Below are 27,268 nucleotides of genomic sequence, written 5' to 3' on the forward strand. Positions count from 1 at the left end.
CCTCAGGTCATGGTCCCAGCCTCCTGGGATCGAGCCCCCAGCTCCCTGCTCAACAGGAAGCCTGCTTCTCCCTCTCCCACTCCCCCTGCTTGTGTTCCCTCTCTCACCGTCTCTCTCTCTCTCTCTCTCTCTCTCTCTTTCTCTGTCAAATAAATAAATAAATAATCTGAAAGAAAAAAAAGTGAATTGGTACTTTGGTCAAAATTTGAAGCTACATGTATTTGAAAAATATTAATAATATGCTTAATTTGAGAACTATCTTATTTGTTTGATATTTATCTTCTCCTGTTTGCATATGGCTACTGAGATCTTGTAATAATTTGTGGGTTCCCCAGAGCTGCAGTGTACTAGTCATGAAGTTCTGATTTCATTGTTATTTTTAATAACGTTTTTACTTTCCATATAGTCTGTTTTCTCTCCCTCTCTCGCTCTCTGTTTCTCTGTTTCTCTCTTTCTCTCTCCCTTTGCCTCTCCCTTCATCTGTAGAGTTTCAAGTCAAGAGGATAGGATATGTTAAGGAAAACAATAGTATGTCTTCTCTTTTGGGAAAATAAAGAGCAAGTACCGACTTTTAATGGATCAGCTTCCAATATCTCTGATATTGATTTCTCTGTTAATGCTCAGCATCCAATCCCACTAAGATATTAAAACCTTCCTAGGCGTTCATTTCTGGCTTCTAAAGCTCCCAGTAGTCCATTTGAAAACTAAAGTATTGTCTTAACTTTGGTTCCAGGGCCAGTTCAAAGATGATCTCATTAAGTTGAAGATAATCCAGGGGGAATTCAGAAAAAGTACCAAATCAAGCTTTCAGAGGTTCATTTATTTTGTGGAGTTGGTTAAGCAGCTAATTAACTGCACTGTCCAGGCAGTGCCCTTTGGCTTATTGTTCCTTTGATGCCTTAGAAACTAAGCCATGTGAAGTCTTCTTGTAGGAGGCAGTGAAGTATAGTGGAAGGAGCAAGGGCTTCATAATCAGGTAGAGCTATGCCTTGAATCCTGCCTTAGCCACTTACTAGTTGTGTGACCTTGGGCATTTGCCTTTCTGGTCCTTAGTTTCCGTATCTATAAAACAAAGCCAGTAATACCTTATGGAATAGTTAGAAGGATTAAATAGGATAACATGTTAATAACCTTTATACTGAAACTTGGTATTTAATAAATGGTGGTTATTACTATTGCTTTACCAGACCATAAAGAAAACACCTAGCCGCCGCCTTCTTTTTTTTTTTTTTTAAACTCAAATGCTTGGGATTTTATTGTCTTACACTCTTCATTAATGCGAATTTTGCAGTCGCTAAAAAAGGGACAGCTTAGTCTTTTTCTTGTGTTCTTTTTCTTTCACTTTTCATGAGTGATTTTTTTTTCCCCCCCGTATCAGAGACCTAAACAGACTCATTTAGAGATTACCATTTGGTGAATGAAGTTGATGGGGGAATTTTTTTCTCCCAAGATTCCCCAAAGCCAAAGTTTCTTTGTATCTTTCAATCTAGAAAAAGAAGTTTATATATTTCCATTCCGGGTCCCTTGGAAGATCTAAACTTGACTTCAGTTTCAGATGCTACAGGGTTCAGAGATCACATTAGCTCATGAAAAATCATCCTCCTTCTTACTGAACTGTCAGCAAATGCTCATAAAGCTTTTAGTTGAGGTACTCCAGAAATGTAGTGTTATTAATGTGTCATCCAAATTAGTAAGCAACCGGATGACTAATTTCTTTGGGATCTTCACCTAAGTGTAGGAATTTCGTTTGGGGGGCACTAGGGTGGCTCAGTGGATTAAGCCTCTGCCTTTGCCTCAGGTCATGATCTCAGGGTCCTGGGATCGAGCCCCACATCGGGCTCTCTGCTCAGCAGGGAGGTTACTTCCCTCACCCCTCTCTGCCTGCCTCTCTGCCTACTTGAGATCTCTGTCTGCCAAATAAATAAATAAACAAACAAATACATACATACATACATACATAAATACATAAATACATAAATAAATAAGAAATTTCCTTTGGGGGATGTTTGTCTCTCAGGCTGATGGCTGGTTCTGCTTTAGTGACTCTCTTCTACATAGTCTTTTTGTTTTCTCCAGGGACAATGGTGACAGATCCAGGCACCGAGCTCCACGCAATGCCCGGATGTCCGCACCTTCCCTTGGACGCTTCGTTCCAAGGTAAGAACTGGGTGGTCAGTCTTTATGAGGGAGCCTTTATGAGAGCCTGGGATTTTGTTTTTAAACCTACTTTTGGACTTCGGGTTCCGTATCTGGAATTATTTCCTAGTCAGCCTGTAATCCAGCCATGCCACCTAAAGACTTGACAGGAGATGATTGGCCACAATGAAAAGAGATAGAAGAGTGGCCTGGAGAGTATCCTATTCAAGATTAGAAGCCCTGTGAAACTGCAGAAGAAAGACAGGAAGGAGATACAAGTCTACAGAAGGACAGATTCCAGAAATTTTTAAAATGTGTGGGGGCTTCTGTGGATTCTAAGTTTAGTGGATCCCTTAGCCTTGACTGTTGGGGGTAATGGATAGTATATCTCCTTTGTTTTATGCAATGTTTCATAGGCTTCTCATACGTGGTTCCTTCTTGTAGGCGTTTCTTGCTGCCTGAGTACTTGCCTTATGCGGGGATTTTTCATGAACGTGGACAGCCTGGCTTGGCAACTCACTCTTCTGTTAACAGGGTCCTGGCAGGTAAGGAAATGTTTCTTTGGAATTTGAAAAGTTGAAGGGGCAGGGAGCCAGAGAAAGCTTTCCCCTCCTTTACCTATGTTGTTGTGATGGCATCTTGGCATCTGGCTGGAAACTGTTTTGTACCCAGTTCCTTATTTCAAGGCAGGAAACGAGAATGGAGCAAACCTGGTTTATCTTGGCCATTCCCACTTCCTTCAAACATCTTTTTTAAAAAACCTTGTTTAAACTCTTTGTTTCTTAATCTGACAATTAGATTCTAGCTATGCTTTTAATTGAATGATAAAGGTGTCTTGTTCATGTTTTGGTTGGTGAGATACTCATGAACCGGATCCTGTGATTTAATTAGGAGTTTAATGCACACCTCTTCAACCCTTCACTCATCTGCCCGCAGATGGAGTTTCCAGGTACTGTGGAATCTTCCAGGGAAGAAGGAGGAGAGGGGACCCATAAGGCTGGTTCAGAAACTTCAGAAACAGAAAATGGGCTGGACAAGCCCAGCTGAGGCAGTTTTATGGTGGCTGACTAGCTTAACAATGAATGTTTTTGACCTAAGCTACATGATGTGACCAGGCTCTCAGATGTAGTGTGTGCTGCTGCTTCTGGACAGTGTCTAGAGAAGAAAACAAAGCAGGATTCTGTTTTTTTCTGATAAAGGTTATTTCCCTTTCACACTCTTTCCTCCACTTCCCCCTCACCTCTACTGCCAACCTCTAAATTTATGTATGTGAAGGCATAATCGGTATAAAAATCAATCCACATTTAGGTGTGTCTTTAATTAGCATCTATTAGAAATTTCTTGAAGACATTATGTTTCAGAAGATCTGGGCTATGTGGTTGTAAAGGTAGGAAGGGATCTGGGTGAGACAATAACACTGTCAGCCTGGGAGAATGTGATTTCTAACCAAGCTACTGTGACAGCTAGAAGGCCACAGGACCTCTGGTCACTCTTAGGCAGGACTGTCCTTAACCCAGTGTCAAGGCCTAGAAGTCCTAGAAACCTCAGTGGTTTCCCTGCTAGCCACCAGACTCTTTGTTGGCCCAGCCTTGTTTGGGGAGCAGACTACATCTGGTCCCCTAATGAGCTTGTCTGAGGACCTCTGGCCCTAGTGGGTGAACAGACGCCATGCCTTGGTGCCTCCCCGTGCTTGGTGTTTCTGTGTGGCTTGGCTGATGGTGTGTGGAAGCTCCTTACTGGCAGATAATCACTTACTGCCAGGCAATACTACAGAGCTCTTCTCCACCCTGTGTTCTAGACATCTGCCTCCATCACCCCACACAGCACCTCCTGTTCCTCTACTGCTAGAAAATCTCTGTTTCCTTGGCATTTAGTTTTGCTTAGAAACAGCTGTATGTTTATTTCTTCCTTAGATTTAAGAACTCTACCGCCATTTCCTGTTTCCTCCTTTATGCCCAGAGGTCTGACACCCAAAAGGCCCACTTTACCTTATGGATACTTTTGAATACAGGGGTTGTGTTCCAGCAGGTAGTTGTTAACAGATATGAAATCTACTGAGAAAAGTTTTCTAGCAAAGAATGCAAAGTATCTCAAGGGGAAGGAAATCTAGATTCTCAAGAACCTCACTTAGGTTAGCAGATGGTTTGCATTCACAATTAAACCAGTTTCTTCTGTTTTCTGAAGATACATGTTATAGAGAGCCTATTGGTCTTTTCGTAAAGGCCCTCATCATTTGTAGATTCAGGTTTCCTCTGCTGTCCAAAAGTGGAGTGTTCTTACAGAACCTTTTGCAAGCCAAAATGGCACAAAGTGAAGAAGCAATTACCATTAATTCATACGGAAAAAATTTTTAGTGTACCCAAACCCAAAAAACAAGGTCTCTTAGGCTTTTCTCATACCTTATGACGCATCTTGCTAATGGAGGCACAAAATGAATTGAGATAAAGCACAGATGTGCTCACAGACGCGGTTCAGAGCTCTGGCAGGTTGATGTTTGGCGTGCACGCTGCCTCGCTAACAGCTTGCTGCAAAGCAAATGTTGAATGCTAGTTTCACTATTCGTCTTTTTTCATAAGAGTGAAATCCTCTTCAGATTTCCTTTACTTAGTGAAAGCAAGGTACTAATGTAGGTCTTTTGTAAAACTGAAATGGTGTAACACAAACTTTCAAGAAGTGACAGAGCCCAGGGGTGGGGTGTAGGGGGGTGGGGGGCTGGGTACCTGTGTTTGGGTATGGAGGAAGCTAAAGCCCAGAAGACTAACTTGTCCAGAGTAATACAGCTGGAAGTTGAGGAGCCAGAACTGAACCAGGCAGTGGGACTCCAGAGCTTTCTAGTCTGCCTCCCTCTGTACAGTTATTTTAAAAAAGACAGAGCATCAAAATAGCATACTTCTTCCAGGACCTTAATCTAGAAGAGGGAAAGAGCTCCCAGGGAACTTGGCTGATTTCCAGGATTTTTCTTAATTGCATTAATTCCTCTTAATCTATTTATTTTATTTTGTTTTATTTTTTAAGATTTTTATTTGTCAGAGAGAGCGTAAGCACACAAGCAGAGGGAATGGCAGGCAGAGAGAGAGGCAGGCTCCCCGCTGAGCAGGGAGCCTGATGTAGGACTCCATCCCAGGACTCTGGGATCATGACCTGAGCCGAAAACAGATACTTAACCAACTGAGCCACCCAGGCATCCCTAATTCCTCTGTTTTAAGTGGTTTCTAGACATAGCCTTTTATGACCCAGTGGAGCTTACTGAGGAAAATCATTATGTCATAGCCCTTTTTTTGAGCCTTCTAGTGGATGCAGATTTTTGCTTTGTATTAAACTTACTGCGATCATGTAATAGAGCTCCTGTAATAACGGCTTTTGGAGTGAAAGACAAATTGGCCTGTTAGCAGTAAGCACTCCCAGTTTTCCTAGAAAGGCAGTTTCACTTGTATGATTGGAATGAGGTTGTGATAGTCTCAAAACAATTACATTCAACAGGTATTTTTTGTGTAGCTATGTGCCAGGCACTGTTCTGGGGTACCAGAGTGAATAAGAGGCATGATTCTTGTCCTCCTATAGCTCAAAGTCTAGATGGTTGACCATACCTCAATCTGGCTATTTGGTTCTTAGTTCCAACATCAATCAAACCTTTTTTTTTTTTTTTTTAAGATTTTATTTATTTAAGAGAGAGAGAAAGCACAGGCAGAGAGAGCAACAAAGAGAGGGGGCAGAGGGGAGAAGCAGGCTCCCCACTGAGCAAGGAACCCGATACTGGTCTTGATCCCAGGACCCTGGGATCATGACCTGAGCCAAAGGCAGGTGTTTAACCAGCTGAGCCACCCAGGTATCCTAAAGCCAAACTCTTTGAAAGGTGAATGCCTTTTTGCCTGGATGAAGCATACACACACCTGCAGTTTTTGGAGGTGTGACCTGGAGTTGTGACCAGGTGTGGCAAACGAGTCCCCTGTAGGCCAAAGCCATTCAGAGTCATCAACAAAAAATGGATTTGCAGATAATTAAGATCCATTCTGCCCACTTCCTCGCACATGATCCTGAGAGTGATAATAGAAAACAGAAGCTACTACAAAGAAGTGTTTTGATTGTTAATTTTCATCTCTTCCTCTTTATCTTGGTGCCTTCCCCACAATTCTGTAAGTTCCTGGTGGCCTCTAGTCACCCATCAACCCATGTCATGCCCCTTCTTTAGCAACACAAGTTCTGAACCTATACTAAAAGCAATATAAGTAAATTTAAAGCTACTGCAACTCTACCAGGTGTATTTCTGGGGAACACAGAGAAGTCGGGGGAGCTCCCCCTGCTGACTTTTTAGTAGACAGCTCTAGCTCTGTGCAGTGACAGCCACTGCTAGTAAAGAAGGACATAAAGTTAATGACTGCCTGCAGTGAGCCACTTGCTGTCCTAAGTGTTTTCCCATGATTACCTCCTATAATTGTTACGGCAGCCCTGTGAAGTAGATCATCCATTTCCGTGCTGCAGGGGGAAAAACTGACATTCAGAGAAGTTAGGTCACTTGCCTGATACAACACAGTAAGAGGCTGACCTAGAACTTTAAACCAGTTCTGTCTGCCTGACTCATAATCTTCTGTGCCATGTTTTGCCTGGGTTCAAGTAGGGGGTACCTGCCGAAAGGTTCATAAGCTTACAGTATTTTCTGCATGTTTGAGGCCTCATAAAAGTGAAATGAGAAGCCCTGGCATTGACATCTTCCTGGTAATTACTGGAAGAATAAAAAACTTCTGAGGTATAGAGACCTGGGTAATGTAGATTATTAGTTATATGTCCTGCTTAATCTTTTTGACTTTCATCCTAATGAGCATCTGTTCCCAGCAGATGTGGGCCTGATGTACTTAATTTAGTGTTTTGATTAAAATCAATGGGTCAGGATTTTCTTGCCCCTTGCCACAGGTCATTGGGGCCTGGTTGAGTGTCCTGGGCTAAAGATGGCTTTGTGCCCAGTCATCCTAATTTTTCTAATTGCCCAGTCATCCTAATTTTTCTCTTAAAAAAATCTCTTTTCTCTTTGACCCACTAGACGTTTAGGAGTGTGTTCTTCAATTTTCACATATTTGTGAATTTCCCAAATTTCCTTCTGTTGTTGATATCTTATTTCAGTTATCTTAATTTCTTATTTCAGTTATCTTATCAGAAATCTTATCAGATTGCTTATTTCAGTAATCTTAATTTATTGAAACTCGTTTTTTCTTATATTAGTATAGCTACTCCAGCTCTTTTATGCCTGTTGATTGTGTGATATATATTTTTTTCTATCCTTTTAACTTTTAGCCTATTTATTTTTTTCAATCTAAGTAGGTCTCTTATAGAAAGCATATACAGGGGCGCTTGGGTGGCTCAGAGGGTTAGGCCTCTGCCTTCGGCTCAGGTCATGATTCCAGGGTCCTGGAATTGGGCCCCGCATGGGGCTCTCTGCTCAGCGGGGAGCCTGCTTCCCCCCCAACCCCCTCTGCCTGGCTCTCTGCTTACTTATGATCTCCGTCAAATAAATAAGTAAAATCTTTAAAAAAAAAAAAATAGAAAGCATATACAATTGACCTTTGAACAATTGCAGGAGTTAAGGGCACTGACCCCCCATGTAGTTGAAAATCTGTGTGTAACTTTGATACCCCAAAAACGTAGCTACTAATAGCCTGCTGTTGACAAGAAGTCTTACCATTAATATGAAAAGTTGATAAGCACATTATTTTGTGTGTATTACATGTGTGTATTCTTATAAGCCAGAGAAAAGAAAATACTATTTAGAAAAATCATAAGGAAGAAAAAATACATTTATAAGTTGTGGGTCAGACAGAGCTACCTCTGTTGTAAGACTTTTCTTTTCCTTTTTAACTTTATTTTTGGTTGTCTTTTGCCTTTTAGATATTCCACATTTCCCTGGTACCTTAGAGAATTACTTTTAGGAGGCCTGTCTGGTCTGATTCGGCCATGTGAGTGGGCATCTGGGCCCTGGGCTTGCTGACTTTTAGGAATTAGCCTGATTTCTCAACCCAGTATCATAGCTCTCTAATACAACAAATTGCCTAATACAGATCTTTGCTTGAATTCGCAAATCTGGGAAAGATGAACAGTATGTGTGATATGGTTGAGGGCCATCATAATATACTTAAATGGTATGAACATAAATGAATAATAGTTCTGGTGTTGGACCATTTATCTCCATGGCTGGACCCTTTATCTCCTTGTCCTGTACCTCTCTGGTACCTAGTAGCCAAGCAAATAAAGTGAGTGACACATTCCAATTCAACATCAATTAAGATGGCTGTTTATAAACCCCAGATAAATGGACAATTAGTAGTGGCGGTACTAGCTAGTGCTCCTTTAATAATTAACCCAATTACCTTTCATTCTGCTCCAGTGATGAAAGTGAAGGTGATAAGGGGCTGGCTTGGTTGCCTGGGAAACAGAGAAGTAAGTGCACCCAGCCTTCCGAGACAGACACCTTACAGCACCCAGGACTTTTACTTACTTGGGGTCCATCATTCATGGGAGCACTGGTGTCCTCTCTTACTTTCAGTGCATCTCCTTACACTGCTAGTGAGAAGTGTGCTTATTGAGAACCAGGGTCTTAGTTTCTAAGCTGAATTGCCTGTGCCGTTAAGCTTTTCTAGGGGAAAATACTGGGCTTTGTCAATGAACTTTTCTATCCCTTTTATATTATGTGACTTAGATTTTCTGTGCCTCTGTCTCTCCCCCAGGAAATTTCCTCTTGATCTTTCCCCACTCACTGATGCTTCCCCACCTGTGCCCTTTCTCTACTGTCATTTTGAAGTGTATGTAGCGATTTTCTAAATGCTTAGCATTTTCCAGGGCACTTTGGGTCTTACAAAAGAATTAAATGGTTCTGCCCTTAGGGAGTTGACAGTCTAGCCAGGGAGTGGCCTGATTTTCTATTTTGTTTTGGCCCTGCTACTAAAAATTTAATAATTCCCCTGGGACTTTAACTGCCAATTCTGATAGATTAGCTAAAGAGGATGCAGCTCAAATACAATGTGGCCTAAGGATTTATATCTTTTGGTACAGTTTGAAGACACTTTGACTGTGTCCCTACTTTTCTTTTGAATAGGTCTGTGAGGATGAGTAAGTGGGAGTTTGGGGAGGATAGCTGTCATTTATAGTACATAGTTTGCTTGGGAGGCATTATAGCAACAATGTTTGAGTTTGGGCTCTAGAGCCACTCTATCTAGGTTCAGATATTTATTCTGCTACTTCCTAGCAGTGTGGTCTTTGTTAATTTATTTTACCTTTTGGGGACCTCAATTTCTTCATATGTAAAATGGGCATAAGAATAGTTCCTGGCTTGGGCGCCTGGGTGGCTCAGTGGGTTAAGCCGCTGCCTTCGGCTCAGGTCATGATCTCAGGGTCCTGGGATCGAGTCCCGCATCGGGCTCTCTGCTCGGCGGAGAGCCTGCTTCCCTCTCTCTCTCTCTCTCTGCCTGCCTCTCTGTCTACTTGTGATCTCTCTCTCTGTCAAATAAATAAATAAAATCTTTAAAAAAAAAAAAAAAAAAAAGAATAGTTCCTGGCTTATAGGATTGTTTCAAGGATTGAATGAGTTAAACGAGTGAAATTAAATGAACGAAACACTTAGAATAGTATTTTTTGGTATATAAGTATTCAGTAGATGTTAGGTATTATCATTATTATGATTTTTGTTATAAATTTTGGAGACCAGTCTGAGTTAGAGCTATGCCAGTCTCCTCATTGATTATAACCTTGCTGGTCTCTCTGTTTTTCTGTGTTCTCCCCAAGTGGGGCTCTTCTGGGTCCCAAGCAGGACTTTTTCACCTTTTGCTGTGGTTAGTGAGTTGAAAATACTGTAGACCTTTTGTTCTATGGCACCAACAAATGGTAACCTGAGAGTTAACAGTCTAGTATGTCCTCTGTTGCTTGTAGTCATGTCTCTCAAGCAGGGAAGAATAGAGGAGTCACAAAGTTCACATGTGCCAGACTATTTTCTGTCCCCCATCAGAACTTGTGTTGGTAAAATGAGTTGCTACTCAGCACATCGAGTGTTTGCTTTTGTTTACCAAAGTGTGGCTCCTGGACCAGTACCATCATTACCTGGGGAAGTGTTATAAATGCAAATCCTTAAGTCCTACCCCAGACCCACAGAATCAGAAACTCTGGTTGTAGGCCCCCAGAATTTGTGTTTTAAAGAGTCTTGTAGGTGATCATGATGTACTTTAAAATTTGAGAACTCAGTGCGCTAGGGACAGATGCAGAGACAGAAGCATGGGAAGAGATGAGGTGGTAATACCCAGGAACCCAAGATACATTAGTGCTGGTGAGACCCTGTTGGTTAACTCTTCTTCATCTGGAGCTGTTAATAATGGGGAAGTATGAATGAATTCTTAATTACATACAGAGTACTCTGTATGTAATTTTTGATTCAATGAGCATTTATTGAACTTCTGTTGTTTATATGGTACAATGTTAGGTATCCAGATGAACAAGACATGATCTCTGCCCTCTAAAGCTTACCACCTACTAAGTTGGTATTATGCTAAATGCTAGATAGAAGTATAAACAGAAAGCTAGCTGTGGGAGCTCAATACCTTACAGTATTTCTGCAGCAGAAAATGAGAGGAATTGACCTATAACCTCTCTCCTAACTTTTTTTTTTTTTTTGAAATATTTTATTTATTTATTTGAGATAGAGTGAGAGAGAACACGAGCCGTGGGACAGAGGGAGAGGGAGAACCAGGCTCCCCACAGAGCAGGGAGCCCTATGTGGAACTTGATCCCAGGACCCTGGGATCATGACCCAAGCTGAAGGCAGACGCTTAACCGACTGAGGCACCTAGGCACCTCTCTCTCCTAGCTTCTTCTTTTTGTTTTTTTATTTAAAGATTTTATTTATTTATTTATTTGACAGAGAGAGAGAGAGAGAGCTCACAAGTAGGCGGAGAGGCAGGCAGAGAGAGAGGAGGAAGCAGGCTCCCTGCCGAGCAGAGAGCCCAATGCGGGGCTCGATCCCAGGACCCTGGGATCACAACCTGAGCCAAAGGCAGAGGCTTTAACCCACGGAGCCACCCAGTGCCCCTCTCTCCTGGCTTCTTCACCAACTTTTCACCTGTTAATCTTCCTTCTCCCAAAAAGAGAAGTGTTAATGTCAGCATATCTGGATTGAGACCCCGCTGTTTACTTGTACTTCAAGCTGTCTGTATTCTGGGGCTTCCCTAGATGTAGAGTGATCTCAAAGTTTATTAAGTCCTGTGGTTGTGTACTCCTTAGAAATACTAGGCATTTTGAAGGTGCCAACTAAAGATGGCCTCAAATTTTAAGTACTCGTTGTAATGCCAGAACCTTTGCTTCTCTCTTCTTAGATTATGTTGTTTTGTGCTTTGACATGTTTTGCAACCGCTCAAACAAATGGTACAATATAGAAATCTACAAAGGAGATGTGAGGAAAGAAAAAGCTAAAATGTGAGGTCCGAGCCCTTATTTTCTAGTGGAAGCAGTAGCCAGACAATCTCCACTTTATTTAAGATTAGAGATCTTCTACAGCCCCTGGAAAGATTTAGAACAATCCTTTTGCTGTCCCATCTACTCCATCAGTTTTACCCACATGGTCATATAAATGCTGGTAGTTAATAAACCATGCTAACCTTCCACCTCCTTCTTTTTAAAACTCTAAGCTCACATAAGCTTTTCTTTCTCTTTCTCTTTATGAGCTCAATCAGCCTCATTTATTCCAAACTGGCTGGAAATGCCATGGAAGCTGGCAGACAGCACCTCTCACCCTCTTTACCAAAGTAGAGCCAACCTGTGGGTGTTAATTTCCTTTCTTTAACAACTGCTGATCCACAAGGCCAACTCTTCCCCAGGGTCCTTGTGCCACTCAACTGGAAGCTGAGAGCAAGCATGGATATCTCGGTATAAGCCATATGGAAAGAGGCACCTGCAGGTAGGTGACTAGGGACCTTCTGGAGTGTTGAGACTCCCTGGAGGTGGTTCTTTTGGCCAGGAGTTAATTTTCACCCCAGAGCCAGATAGTTATCCTGTAACCACAGTTTTTCATTATTACAGGGCTACTGAGATCAGTCCCTTTGTTTGTCCTAAGCCCAGTTCACTGCAGCTATATGCACCAGACAGAAGGGGCACAGCTTCACTCCTGTTGTTTTGAGCAGTGCGACTGTATTCTTTGGGAATGTCTGCCTGGCAATAAACTCATGATTTTTACTCTTGAGGCTTATGGCTGGCAAAGCACATGCCAGAAGTATTTCCTCCTAAGCAGAGAATTTAACTAGTCTAGGCTACAAAGGAGCAGAGAGAAAGGTGAACAGGAGGTAAAAGGTCAAACTTCCTAGTGGGAACAAGGGAATTGTTCAGGAAGGTGAGGTGTACTTTAAGCATATGAGGAGGATATATCACTTACTTTCATAAATAAATCTGGCTAGAAAGGTGAATTTTCTCCAGAATATGACTTGCCAGTATGAATTGCCAGTGACTGCTTTTGGTAAAATTTAGTAGTTTTTTCAATAGCAGGATTCCCACAGTCTTTTTATTATAGTTTCCCTTGGGCTGGTAACATAAATGAAAGGACTGACATGGAAATATGCACAGTCTTTCCTGTCTGTTGAAGTTTTACCTGGGCAAATATGTCAGAGGCTGTACTGGTGCTATAGCAGATCTTAAAATTATCCAACATTACCCTGCATGTTGAACTGGCAAAAGGGCTGTGAAAAGAAAGAATGTAGTAGTCAAGCTTAGATGTGACCATGAGCTAATACTAGAACACATTTGCAAAATGTAATGGCTGTGGAATATGGTGCTTTGAATGTGCTTTTAAAACAAAACAACCCGGGGCGCTTGGGTGGCTCAGTGGGTTAAGCCTCTGCCTTTGGCTCGGGACATGGTCTCAGGGTCCTGGGATTGAGCCCCATGTCAGGCTCTCTGCTCAGCGGAGAACCTGCTCCCCCCGCCCTCTGCCTACCTCTCTGCCTATTTGTGATCTCTCTCTCTTAATAAAATCTTTAAATAAATAAACAAATAAAATAAAAAAATAAAAACAAAACAAACCAAAAAACCTAAGGGCAGTTACTTTATGCCAAGTACTATTCTAAGCACTTCTCACATATGCACTTAATCTTCTCCACATTCTAGTAATGTCCTGTTTCTACTCATTTTTGGAGATGAGGACACTGAGGCATAGAAGGATTAAGTAATTTGCCCAAGGCCACAGCTAGTACTTGATGGAGTGGTAATTGGGGATGCAAGCAGTCTGGCTCTAGATCAGGATTTTTCAGACAGAACCATCATGGGGTATGGGTGACTCCTTGTTGGTAGAAAAACAGACTGAAATTTAAACCCTGGCCTTACTTTAAAGAGAACAAAAATAATTTGTTTGGTTCCCAAACTGCTGCTGGGGAGGGGGCTCTGAATTCTGCTATATTCTTGTAGCAGCTCCTTTACCCTAGAAAGGGGGCCCTGTGGAATTACATTCCCAAACAATGAATCCTGAAGAGGTAATTACACTGTTGCCATCCCATTGGGAAGAAGGCTGGGGCGGTGATTACATTCCAAAACAAAGCTGTTCGGGTATAATTGCACTGTGCTGCTCTTATCAGTCTGGGGAAGGCAGGCCTCTGGTCTCCATCCTCATTTGTTTTTGAGATGAAATCCGAATAGCATTCAATTAATAGGCAAGACCCAGGCACAGGGAAGCCAGCCAAAAGAGCCAAGAGGACATTAACTTCCTATTGCATTTTCCTTCTACTTAAATTCTGCAGACCTTTAAGTATCAGCAGATTTGAGGGAGAGCCCATTTGAGAAAATGTATTTGCTGCTAATGAAGGGTTAGAGACGCCTACTTAGAGGCTGTGCCCCAAAGTCCTCATTGGTCTTTATGCAAAGAAGAGATGGTTGGGTAGCAGTGAAATTTCCCTCTTCCATCAGTAGCTTTTGCTGTATCAGAAGATGGCCAGCCCCTCTTTCAAATATTTCTCTAAGACTTCTAGCATATATGTTTTTTCATGTATGGCTTCTAGTCATGGATCGAAAAGCTCCTCTATGGTTCTGTTGAGATAATAAGGCTGACTTTTGTTAAATTTCAGCAATAATCTCTAGATCTGGCCTGGAAGAAGAAACCACTAATTTAATTGTTTTGTATTATGATTCAGAGAGCACAAAATGGCCCGTGGCCTCTTAGGCATGCTTGTTGAACTAGAGCAGAGAAGGAGGGGTTAGGATGGATGTTACCAGGCTGTGGGTTGCACAGATCCTTCAGAAGTGGTATAACCTTGGGGTGTCTGGCTGGCTCAGTTGGTAGAGCCTGGGACTCTTGATCTCAGGGTTTTGAGTTCGCGCCCCACAATGGCTATAGAGATAACTTAAAAATAAAATCTTTAAAAAAAATTTTTTAAACTGGTGTAGGCTTGGCCATTGCATCAGTTAGCTCTTTCTGTCTCATAAACCACGCCAAAATTTATTGGCTTAAACCAGCATGTATTTGTCTTGAAATTCTGTGGGTTCAGTGTGCAGTGCATGTGGCCTGGGTCGACTTGGCTTCTGTTTGCAGTCAGCTGATGGCTTGGCTGGTTATGTATGGTCTTGATGTGCAGGCAGAATAAGGGCTTGCCAAAGACCTCCACATCCTCATTCCTAGAACCTGTGAATATGTTACTACTTTCTCCGTCAGCAGAAACTATATAGATCTGATTGAACTTACAGATTTTAAGTTGCAGGGAGGAATTATCTATATGGACCCCCATTCTAATCAGATGAGCCCTTAAAAGGGGAAGAGAAAGGATAGTCAAAAGACATGCAATGGTAGAAGATGAGAATGGCCCTCAGCTAACAATCATCAAGGAAATGAGCACCTCAATCCTATAATTGCAAGGAACTAAATTCTGCCAGCAACCCAAATGAGCAGGGAAATAGATCATCCCCTAGAGCCTCCAGAAAGGAATACAGCCCTGGCAACACCTTGATTTTAGCCCCATGAGGACCCAGATTGGATTTCTAACCTGTAGAAACGAAAGCTAGTAAATTTATATTAAGCCATTACGTTTGTGGTCATTTCTAATGGTAGCCATAGAAAACTAATGTACAGATGGCTTCCTGGACATATCTGGTGGTTTTAGCCTCAGCTGGGATGATTTATCTCCTTCCTGTTCACCAGTAAGTTAACTCATGCTTCTTCATGTAGAGTCTCAGGATTCCAAAGAGAAATAAGAGAGGTCAGGTGTCAGTGCATAGGCACATTTCAAGGCTCTGGTTATGTCACTTTCGTTGTTCCGTCAGCTAAAGCTAGCCACATGGCCAAGCCTAGAGTCAGAGAGGGCAATCTCGAAAGACGTGAATAACTCATTAATGGTGATTACTGTAACATTGTACCACAACTAAGTAGATTTTTGAGATCTGTGGTAGCCTGGTAGCTCACTCTAAACAAATTGCCTTTTTTTTTCTAAGTGTCTTTACATATACTTGAAAGTTTCAGCATACCAAGGGGTATAGATGTATAGATTTGGAACTTCAGAGAAACATCTTGGCTTAGATCATTACTTGGATTATTCAGAGAGACATGAATTTAGGAATTACATCCAAATAGGAAACTGGATCCTGGTTTTCTAGGCGTAATGTTTCAAAGAACCTACCTTTTCTCTTTCTCTGGGTGTTTTCTGGGATGTAGTCCTCTATTTCTGTGTGCTAGAGGGTGAAAAGATGTGCAGAAGAGATCTGTGGGTGGTTGGGCCCCTCAGGACCACGTGTCTTTCTGTGTAGGAGTAAAACCGGCAGAATTAACAGTACGAGCATTTACTAAATCAGCTGTCAGTGAACCCGTACCTGTGGCATCGTTTATAATCCGCAGCTCCTTCAACAGAAGCAGTTTGGAAGAAAAGTTCCTGAACACTAAGGCAAGGGATCTTTGTGTGCCCAGTCACTGTGGCATGTTGTGCTTTTTTATACCAGCAGTTGGGAGAAGCTAGAATTGAGTTCTTCTCAGGCACAGGACTTAACTTTTGTTTGACTTTATTGATGAGACTTTATTGATAGACAAAACAAAACACTATGTTACGGGCTGCGAATGTGAATGCATGGATTGGGCCTCAGGCACACAGAGGCAAGTTTCATATTCACCAGTGATTCTTTTAGGACTTCCTTGATGTTCTTTCAGAGCCATCTCAATGACTGGTAGGACGTAGACTCTGCTGCAGGTGAGCCCTCAATTTTGTATTGGGCAATTTTGTTCAAAATGGGACAGCCTATGTACAGGAAAGGTGTATACTTACCATTGGGCTGCTGGCTTCGATGAAGCTCAGCAGGGCACCCAGTATACTTATTAAAGATCTCTTTGTCCTGCCTCAAAGCTTAGTCAATTCAAGAAAGGACCATGAGGCAGAAAGGGAGGTGCTGCCACAACTTGAAATGTACATGTGGGACCATGTTTGCTACGAGAAAGTGAAGAGAAGTGACTAGCTCAGCTGAGCCTGGGTTGGGTAAAATGCAGATTCCATTCCCAAGAGGAGGGGGAGCAGTCATGTACCTTGGGAAGGAAGAACGGCGCTAAGAATGGATATGTACAGACTGTTTAAAGAGCTTATCTCTTACTGTCTGATAAGAGGCTCGAATCTGTAGTGATGAGATACAGCCAACATTCTTCTTTTCTTCTGCTTTTGCTCTTTGGGTCCCCTTCTCCTCCTATCTTTACATTTATCTCTCATGGGTCACAGAATTTGAACTTGTATTCCTTTAAGGTAAAATGAATACAGCTAACATAAGACATAATTGAGAGCTTATAAAAGCCACAGACTGTTTCTTGGTCTAAATATTTTCATTGATTCTGCTGAACTGAGGTGACTGGGGAAAAGTGGTAAAATGTTCTGTTGCTTATTAGGTAGACTAATTAAAACTGAAAATATCAATGCAAAGCTGAAATAAGTTTTTTTCAAAGACCCAATTCCACCCTCATGTTCTAGGTGAAAAGACTGTAGGAATAGCTTAGGAACACCTGCTCTGAAGAAGTTTCCGGCTATTCTCATCTTCGTCTTACCTTGGAAGAATTTTAAGGTCTTGCAGCTAGAAGCAGCCAGCAGCACGGGTTAGCTTGGGAATCTTTGGATACCTCTCTACTGCTGTTATCCAACCCAAGCTGCTGCTAAAAATTCGCTGGCTAAATGAGAACAGTGAGCTTGCTCTGCTGGCAGCTTCCAGACCTGTCCCCACCTGGCTGCACCCATTAAACTATTGTCCCTGAGACTCATTTATAGACCTTCTCATGCTGCCCCTTGGTCCAAGTAACAGGAACTGGAATTCGGAGATTGCAGTGTTGAAAGAAGGGCCGACTGGCTGTTCATTCCTCTCAAACTTGATGTATACTTTTTGTCTCTTTCTACTCTTATTTCCAGGTACTCTGTGTTTTAAGTTTGGTTACAGAGACTTACTAGTCTTTGTTTTCAGGCACTGGGTAGAGTTGTCTACCTTTTCCTTTATTTTATTAGTGTCTATCCTAAGTGGGAGAGGGGCTTTTTTTCCAAAAGACTAATGCAGCTTCTAGTGAGAGAGACTGTGTGTGCTCTTTTCTGACACCCAAAGAAAAGCCGTTAGAGTTTAGAAATTCTGAAAAAAATAATCTTAGTTTTGGTATTTGGGGATATTCTTTATTCAAAGATCCCTGCCTTTGGAGCCCCTGGCTAGCTTAGTCAGTAGAGCATGTGACTCTTGATCTTGGGGTTGTGAGTTCAAGCTCCACACTGGGCACAGGGCTTTACTTTAAAAAAAAAAAAAAAAAAAGTGCCTCCTTTCTTTGCCCTTCTTAGTTTGAATGCCACAATACTTTTCCACCTTCTTCCAGATCTGAGACCTTAGAATAAAGGTGAAAAGTATATGATAAGAAATTATGGAATTCTTTATTTTTTTAAAGAAAGAATTTCTTTTCCCCAGATTTTATTTATTTGAGAGAGTGCACTAGCAGGGGAGTGGTAGAGGGAGAGGGAACAGCAGACTCCCCACCAAGCAGGGAGCCCCATGTGGGACTTGATCCCAGGACCCCATGATCATGACCTGAGCTGAAGGCAGACGCTTAACCAGCTAAGCCACCCAGCAGCCCCAGAAGTTATGGGATTCTTAATATCAAGAACTAAGCAATGTTGGTCAGAATTTGACTATTTTGCATTTTACAATTTTACATGACTCATAATTTTTGTGTGGGGAGTATAACTTAAACAAACTATCAAACTGGGAATGGCCTAAGGGCCTGGTCTCTGAAGGAAAAATGTGAGAATTTTGAATCCTTAGGCCTTTTAATTGTGGCACATTGAATTATGCTCAGAGCTCCTCTTATATCTTCCCTTTGTCTTCCCTTCTGTCGGCAGTTTGTGATGGGAGGGTCTTTTTCTTTTTCCTTTTTAAATATTTATTTGAGAGAGAGAAAAAGAGAGAGCACGAGCTGTGGGAAGGGGCAGAGACAGAGGGAGAATCAGACTTCCCACTGAGCAGGGAGCCCACCGAGGGGCATGATCCCAGGATCATGAGATCCTGACCTGCGCTGGAAGGCAGATGCTTAGCCTACTGAGCTGGGAGGAGCTTTTTTTGTGTGATTAATAAACTCAATCAAAGACTATTGTAAATGAATACAGGTGAGATTAAGGTTCAGCCTACCTCCCAGAGACATGCATGCCTCTTTTCTCCTTTTTCAGCCTAGGACCTAGGCATTAAACAGTTGAGTCTTTCACTTAGTCTCCTTTGGCTTTGGTGTTCTTAAATGTTGAACGTTAGCAAGTCTCAACGAGTCACCTGTACTGCTTGCTTTAGAGAAACCAAAGGTTTGAATTCTCTTAATCCTGCTTAATCCTTTGTATTCCAGATTATACCTAGCAGTGAGCCTTGGAGGCTGCCTGCCACCTAGGTTGACTAGGATTTAAAGTTAATTGGGTTCCTATTCCACTCTCAGAAGGATCTAATGTACTTTATTATTTATATGTTTTATTTATGCTCTTGATAAGACTTTTTTCCCATTTAACAATGTATTCAATCCACCTCAACTCATTTTCTCCTCTCCTCTGCGCACTCAGGTTGATCTATGAGAACATAGTGTGGTCCTCTCCTCATGTTATAGATCTGTGTAACCTCCCAAGTTGAGCTTTAAAATTTCCATTTCTTAACTCTGTACTGTATTGCTTCTATTCTGAGCTTTCTTGACTTTTGCTTTTTTCTTTTCATCTTTCTGCTGTAAAGACCATATCCAGGATCTCCTTAGAAAAAGGTAGATAGGGATTAGATATCCTTCGTGAACCAGGACTGTGTTTCTTCTTGAGCCTAGTCTTCTCTGCCAGCCATGGAGAAAAATCTCGTATGAGTACTAGTCCTTTGTAGGCCCTCCCACCCCGCCCAACAGACAGTATAGCTACACTAGAACAAAGAGTAGAATTTGAGGTAGAAATTAGGTTTCTTTTTGAATTTGAGAAGTATATGAATGGGTCTATTGTGTTCATATTGATCTTATGTCTCAGAACAATTATTTTTTCATTTATTTTCTTATTCATTGAAAACTACTTTACCTCAGTGGTTCTAATATTTACTAACTTCATTATGAAATTAATCAATAGGAAAAAATACCAAAACTGACTGATTTTACTACTCCATCCATTGCTATTTGAATGGATAATATAGTCTTGTTCTCACGTTTGTGTGTAATAAATTCAGTGGAATATCGTTTTTGAATGCCTCTCTGTGCTAGGTCCTACGTTAAGTGCTGGGAAATTTTTAACAGGAAAAAAATTAAGTTAACTTCATTAAGAATCCTTCCAGGTTCAATTATTTTCCTAACTTTTCAGTACTTTGTTACTCTGTATCCAGAAGTACTAGATTTTAGGTGATTCATTACATCACTGTCAAAATTTTCCCACAAGTAATTAGAAAATAATTAGCTTTGTTCTATGACAAAGCGTTAACCCGAAAGATGTCAATAGAATATTTATCCTATCAACTGTGTTACAGAAATGCAAGCTATCACTTCTCTAGTTTTCTTTGTGTCTCTTCACCACACCTGAAGCTCCTGCTACTCAAACCAGACTTCATTCGTCTCCTTTTCCTCAACAAGCTTTTTTGGAGAAGTGTAGTGTCTTTCCAGCTTTGGCTCCCTTAGATCAAGTCAGTCTTCTCTTCCTGACTATCACAAAGGCTGTCATTCTGTTAGGATAGAGGAGGATGTAGCCCTTCATGAGGGCCTTTGGCACTGTTTGTCAGTCGTTTACTTCCCAGTAATGTCGCACTAAAGTTTTAATTAACCACTAAATTTAAGTTGACTTCTTATTGAGGCAGCTTTCCTCTCCCGCAGGCAGGCAGACTTTGGCTGCGTGGCCTAACACACTGGCATGCCACCAAGTTTAGATCAGTGTATAAAAATCACATTTGCTAATTTTTTTTTTTTAATTGTTGGTTTAGGGACTGAGGAAGTCACACATGTTCTAGAGTAGGATACAGGTTGGTAGGAGTAAGAGGTAAGAGGCTGGTGCCAAAAGAAGAGCTTGTGTTTCCCAGAACCTGTGCAAAGTTAGCCTGGTGAGCAGGTGTGTGAATAGTCTAGGCTTGGTACAATAGTCTGCTCATTGACATGGTACCAAAGTCCACGAGATAGGCACCATGAGATATTGTCTTATTACAATAGTGACTGTTTTTATTATTGTTGACTTGATGTTGTTTTGAGTCTTTTAACCCCTTCAAATAAACTGCCCTAAAATAAAGTACCCAGATGTACGTTGTGAACACAAAAAGACTTGGAAACTACTGATCTTGTGTGTGGGAAGCTGAATTAGAAGTTGACAGCCTGGGGGCGCCTGAGTGTCTCAGTGGGTTAAAGCCTCTGCCTTCGGCTCAGGTCATGATCCCAGGGTCCTGGGATCGAGCCCCGCATCAGGCTCTCTGCTCAGCAGAGCCTGCTTCTTCCTCTCTCTCTGCCTGCCTCTCTGCCTACTTGTCATCTCTGTCTGTCAAATTAAAAAATTAAAAAAAAAAAAAAAAAAGTTGACAGCCTGGGGCGCCTGGGTGGCTCAGTGGGTTAAGCTTCTGCCTTCGGCTCAGGTCATGGTCTCAGCGTCCTGGGATCGAGCCCCGCATCGGGCTTTCTGCTCAGCGGAGAGCCTGCTTCCTCCTTTCTCTCTGCCTGATCTCTCTCTCTCTGTCAAATAAATAAATAAAATCTTAAAAAAAAAAAAAAAAAAGAAGTTGACAGCCTGGGGCTGCCTGGGTGGCTCAGTTGTTACGCATCTGCCTTTGCCTCAGGTCATGAACCCAGGTTCAGGGTCCTAGGATTGAGCCCTGCGTCACGCTCCCTGCTCAGCAGGAAACTTGCTTCTCCCTTTCCCACCCCCCGCTGCTGCGTTCCCTCTCTCAGTATCATCTCTCTCTCTCTCTGTGAAATAAATAAACAAATAAAAAAGGAAGCTGACAGCCTGGCTGTTGTCATTGTCCTTCACTATATAATTTCAATGAGTCATTTAGTCTTTTTGTCCACTTGACAGGAAAGGATGTGGTGCTTACCTCCATGTTCCTTCTAGGGATTAAGTAGGAGAAAGTGGCAAAGTACTCTAACTTCCTTTGGAAGAGATACTATCTGAAGTCAAAAGGAATGAAAGTAGATCTATGCCTTAGCACTCGGGTTATTTGCAGTACCTAAACTACTTAAGACACACTGGGACTGCCAACTTTGGATGTTCTGGTGACAGGAACACCTCAATGCTAAGGGACAGGCTCAGGTGGCTGAGAAGGATCCATCTCAGCTTAATAAAAGGAGTCACTAGAGAACATCTGACTTGTGCTAGGAATAGGCACCCTTGGGACATAAAATAAATACTTCCAGAACACAATAGAGGTGGTCACAGATGCAGTAAGGAGGGAGGTAGGGCCTGTCCAGGGTTTGCGCATCATCTTCTCAGGCTGAATGTAGTCCGTGACATGTCCTGACTATGCCTGGCTAACTATTATTTTGACCTCTTTTCCAAGAATTTAGCATCAATCAAAGATCTTCGGCCATTTGCCACTCCTTGGTAGAAGTTAATGTGGTTGTGAAGTGAAACCTCAAATATTGAAATAAAAAGTTACTTCTTAACCCCTTTGAGAGATTAAAAATGCCAACATAATCATAAGGAAATAGCTGATAAAGTAAACTTTTGTAACTGAATTTATTACTAGCTTGGGGAGAGGCCGTCTAGCTTTGTAATAAGGGCAGCTGAATTCAAATTTCCTCTCACTTCTAACTAACTGGGTGACCGTGGGAAAGTTGTTTAACTTATCTGAGCTTCATTTTCCTCATCTGTAGAATCAGGGTTCAGTAACGCCTTTCAGTGACTACCCTGTTTATTTAAATTGCCAACCCCCTACCCCTTCCCTTTTCCATTTCTCTTCCCTGTTGTGTAATTCTCCATGGTACTTGACATAATTTCACATGCTATGTGTGAACTCATTTCCGTTATGTTTCTCTTCGTCCTCTTCCTCCTCCCAGAATGTAATTGCCATGAAGGCAGGAATTTTTGTCTGTTTTGTTTTTTGTCTGGCAGGAAGTAGGCACTCAATAAGTCTTTGTCTAGTGAATACCCAAACTTCCTTTAAGGTAACTGTGAAGGTTTAATGAGACTCTTTTATTGAATGAGAACTTGTTGTGACCCTCGGCACTTAATAAGCATTCAGAAAATGGTAGCAATTATGAAGTTTTCATCAGAAGATAGTATAGGCCTTGCTTATATAACTGATTAGTGTAAAAGTATTTTGCTACATATTTTTGAAAAACGAATATAAAGGATGCCTGGGTGGCTCAGTTGGTTAAGAGGCTGCCTTTGGCTCAGGTCATGATCCCGGGGTTCTAGGATCAAGCCCTGAGTTGAGCCCCCTGCTCACTGGGGAGTCTGCTTCTCCCTCTCCTCCCCACTAACTCTGCTCACTACCTCTCTTTTTCAGATAAATAAAATCTTCAAAAAATATATATATATGTCTGAGTTATTTTCATTAAAGTGACAACTCGGAAAACTGAAGACGACAAAAGCAAACGGGAAAGCTGGGGTGGAGCTAGTGGGCAGGAGGAAAGAAAAGCTTTTCAAAGGGAGGTGATCAAAGAAACACTGTTTAAGAGAGGGAGAAGTCATTGAAGAAGTTAAATACAGAGTTACCATATGAACCAGCAGTTCCGCTCCTAGCTGTTTAGCCAAGACAACAGAAAACATGTGTCCACACAAAAACTTGTACACCAGTGTTCATAGAAGCATTATTTATAACAAGTCAAAGAGTGGAAACTGTTCGGATGTCCATCAGCTGATAAGTGGGTAAATAAACTGCGGTATATCTATACAATGGACTATTATTCAGCCACAAGAAGAAATGAAATACTGATCCATGGTACAACATGGATGAACACAGAAAACATGATGCTAAGTGAAAGGAGCCACACCCAAAAGGCTGCATATTGTATGATTCTATCTATATGAAATGTCCAGGAGAGGCAAATCCAAAGAGACAGAAAGTAGCTGCCAGGGGCCGGGTGTGAAGAGAGGACTAAGAAGCGACTGCTCACGCATACGGGGTTTCTGTTTGGTATGATGAAAATATTCTGGAATTACATAGTGGTGATGGTTGCATAACTCCATGAATATACTAAAAACAACTGAAGTGTGTACCTTGAAAGGGTGAATTTTACATGGGAATTGTATACTTGTGTTAATAAAAAAGACAAGTTAAAGAGAATGAATGGGAAGTAGGAGAAAGTCACTGATTTAGGAGCTAAATCACTGTGACAGAACAAAAAAGGTAAGAGATGATCCATATTCTTACAGATGAAAGTTGAGAGCAGGTAGAACCAAGTAAAGAGGAGATCTTAAAAAACTGCTTCACTCAGCCTAACTATATATTCTTCAAATATCTGTCCCAAGAATTTGAAGCAGCTCTAAAGTCACCTTAGTACAGAAGAGAGAAAGGGTTTTGTGAGCTTTTAGTTAATTTAATGATACGCATTGAGTGATACCAACGTATAAGAACTTAAAAATGCAAATTCTTGTAACCTAAATTGCATCAGTTAGGGAACTGGAATCTGAACATGCGGAGTTAAACATGCGGTTGTCTTAGGAAAAACATGAATGCTCTACTCCCAGGGCACAGGCTGGTCAGAAGTACCTAGGATGCCCTCTGACCAGTGCTGCCTCTGGGAGTGGTCTGTGAACTCTAAGAATGATGGGTGGCAAAGGTGAGAAACCTGTGCAGGAGGGAGTGTGTGCTGGTAATTACACGAACCAAGAAGGCCCGTGCATCACTCGTAAGGACAAGAAAGATGGAATCAGATGGAACCAGATGTTAGATTTCCTTGGTTTAGGCTTTGTACTTCTACACATAGAGGTGTAATATACTTTAATTTATAAAGTGCCCCAGGTAACAGGTTTGGGTGTATGTTAAACTCTCTAGCTCCTAACCCTTCCTCCCCACAATGAAACCATTGTTTTTATAACAGGATTCTTTTTTATTACTTTGAATGTCTTAGGAATATAACCCTTGCATTACAGCAAAATAGGCTATGGCAGAAGTGCTGCGGACTCAAAATATGGAAAAAAAAAAAAACAAACCAAAACCAACAAGGTTCCTAACTTGAGGGAACTAATAACCTAGCAGGAGAGAGAAAATATATACACAAATATGAGAAGACAGGAAAAATATTCTAAATACACTGTACACCCTGAGTACAATGTGAAGATAAGTTTTCTTGTCAGTACAATAAATCTAAGAGTAAGACATGGCAACATATAGCAACATTTTTTAAAGTTACAGTCATCTAATATCCATACCTTGCATTCTGATATAACTGATCACTGTGATTTATATTCATTTTTCCTTTTTTTCTTTTAAGATTTTATTTATTTGAGAGAGAGCATGAGTGGAGGGCCAGAGCGAGGAGGGAGAAGCAGGCGCCTCTACCCAGGTGCCCCAATAACTCAGACATTTTAATAAATTCTTTTCACTTTGGATGGCCCACAGCCATCCTCTGTTTAATGTGTCAAAAACCAAACTTTATTTTTTTATAACGTTCTCCCCCTCCCTGCTTTTGCTGCCTCCAACATTCTTCTTGACCCCAATTGCTAGCCCTGTGAGTTTTAATAGATTTTTTTCAAAAGATTTTATTTATTTATTTATTTATTTATTTGAGATAGAAAAAGAGCACACAAGCTGGGGGTAGGCAGAGGAAGAGGGAGAAGCAGGTTCTCCTCTGAGCAGGGAGCCCAGTGTGGAGCTCGATCCCAGGACCCTGGGATCATGACCTGAGCCAAAGGCAGACGCCTAACCAACTGAGCCACTGAGGCACCCCTATATTCTTACTTCTTACTAGCTCTGCCATCTGCCATATTCTGTTCTCCTGCCATGTTCAGATGGTTCATCACTGATGGAATCTCTCATTGTTCCTGCCTTTCTCATCTCACTGTTGAACCCTGATTCTGTTAACTGGCGGCGCTCTGCTTATTGGCATCCCACTTCTGAAACACTTGCCAGAACACTCTTCATGAAATGTGACCAGACTTCTGGTAAACATGAAGGAATGAACACCTGTGTTCTTCTCCACCCTCCTAAATCCCCTCTAAAAAGACAGTGAAGGAATTAGACAAAAATACTTTCTCATTGTGTAAAGAGAAAGGGAAAGGAGGGAGATGAGTAGTGAGTGACAAGAGCCTTTCTCCTGCAGAAGAAACAAAACTGTATGTGAAAGGAAATACAAGTTTACTGTACATTCCTGTATGCTGTGTATACTTGTACAGTCTTAGTACTGTAAATAATTAGCATGATTTAACCTAAAAATGTATTATAGCTATTTTGGAAGAATGGGGGAGGAAAGAGGGTGGGAGAAATCATCTCCCATCATAGGAAGCCGGTAGATAATAGCCTAAGTGGAAAATTTAGTGACAGTAGAAATATGACAGTTAATTATCAGAAGAAAACCGCTGAAAGATTTGAAAAGCAATTGCTTCTGGAGAGCAGAAATCAGGGGAGAGGATGGGGCAAGAGGCTGCTACTTGACTTTATTAGTCTTGTAATACTCTTAACTGTTAAAATTTATGTATGTAGTGCTTTGATAAAAATTAAAATTTAAAAGCTATCCACTTTGTAATTCCCTTACTCAAAAATTTCAAAGGATGTCTATTTCCTGCTGCACAGATCACAAATTCCTTGTCTTTTTTTCAGCCCGACTTTTCTATTCTTTATATGAGCCTTTGCTTCTATGAAACCGATAATAGCCCTTGAACCCTGAATTGCCTTGAGCAGTAACCTCTTTCCACCTTGAAACCACCTTCTCCTCTCCTAATTTCCAAATCCCGTCGCTCCTTCCTTTAAGCCCAGCTCCTGTTTCCACCCTAAATTTTCCAGGTCTCCCCTCCCCAAGCCCAGTGACCCCTCCTAAACAGCTGTGGCTCTGGTTGTCTGTAATACTCATTAAACACTTACATTGTCTTTTCTGGTTTATGATGTTTTTGATGTAGGTCTTATCTCTCCAAATGGATTATAGGCTTCAAACAAGGAAGAAGGACATCTTATTACCATTTTATATACATCTTCCACAGTGCTATGTTTGATAGATATCTGTTTAATATTCAGTCCTCACTTGGCCATCAAAAAGCTTTCTGTTTTGAGTTCACTGCTCTTTATTCTGGGCATGTCTCAAGACTCTGTACTTTGGTCTAAAAAATCTCTATCTTTGTCAGCCTTAGTGAGGTTGAAGGCCAAGCCTTTATCTCTTTGCCAGTGATACTGTTGTTGATTGGCACAATGTGAACATAACATAGACAGTCTCTAATCTCCTAAACCCTGTGGATGTTTAAGCATTTCACAAGTTTTGCATTATTTGAGAGAAATGCTAATTTATCACCACCATCTCCACTTCAGGGATTTATGAACCTTCTCCCTTTATACTCCCTTGCCTTATGACCCCTGCATTGCAGAGAGCCAAGAAAAACAGGAAATAAACAAAGCTCTCTGCAGTTTCCATTTTCTCTTGGCACTCGAAGAACAACCACCTGTCTTTACATGTGCCTCAGAAAGACTTCATCAGTGATACGTCCTCTTCCACTGAACTAGAGCTCGAGTGTGACCTGAAACATTTAAGTCATTAGTTCTTACTCTTTTAAGGGACAGAGACCTCTGTGAGAAT

The 27,268-nt window shown here is 41.5% G+C and overlaps 1 protein-coding gene across 6 annotated transcripts in view; it reads left to right on the forward strand.

Annotated features, from left to right (window-relative positions):
• The window catches only part of LOC111149427 (autophagy and beclin 1 regulator 1), a 176,429-nt gene that overhangs the window by 83,992 nt on the left and 65,169 nt on the right, over nucleotides 1-27,268 (forward strand). For all 6 annotated transcript variants that reach the window (XM_022506469.1, XM_022506472.1, XM_022506470.1 and 3 more), the window contains 2 exons: nucleotides 2,077-2,157; nucleotides 2,581-2,681. In XM_022506469.1, coding sequence (XP_022362177.1) covers nucleotides 2,077-2,157; nucleotides 2,581-2,681 — 182 coding nt within the window. The remainder of the gene's footprint in view (nucleotides 1-2,076; nucleotides 2,158-2,580; nucleotides 2,682-27,268) is intronic.

This window comes from Enhydra lutris, unplaced genomic scaffold (assembly GCF_002288905.1).
Source record: "Enhydra lutris kenyoni isolate GAN:26980312 unplaced genomic scaffold, ASM228890v2 scaffoldscaffold22, whole genome shotgun sequence".
Taxonomy (NCBI): Eukaryota; Metazoa; Chordata; class Mammalia; order Carnivora; family Mustelidae; genus Enhydra; species Enhydra lutris.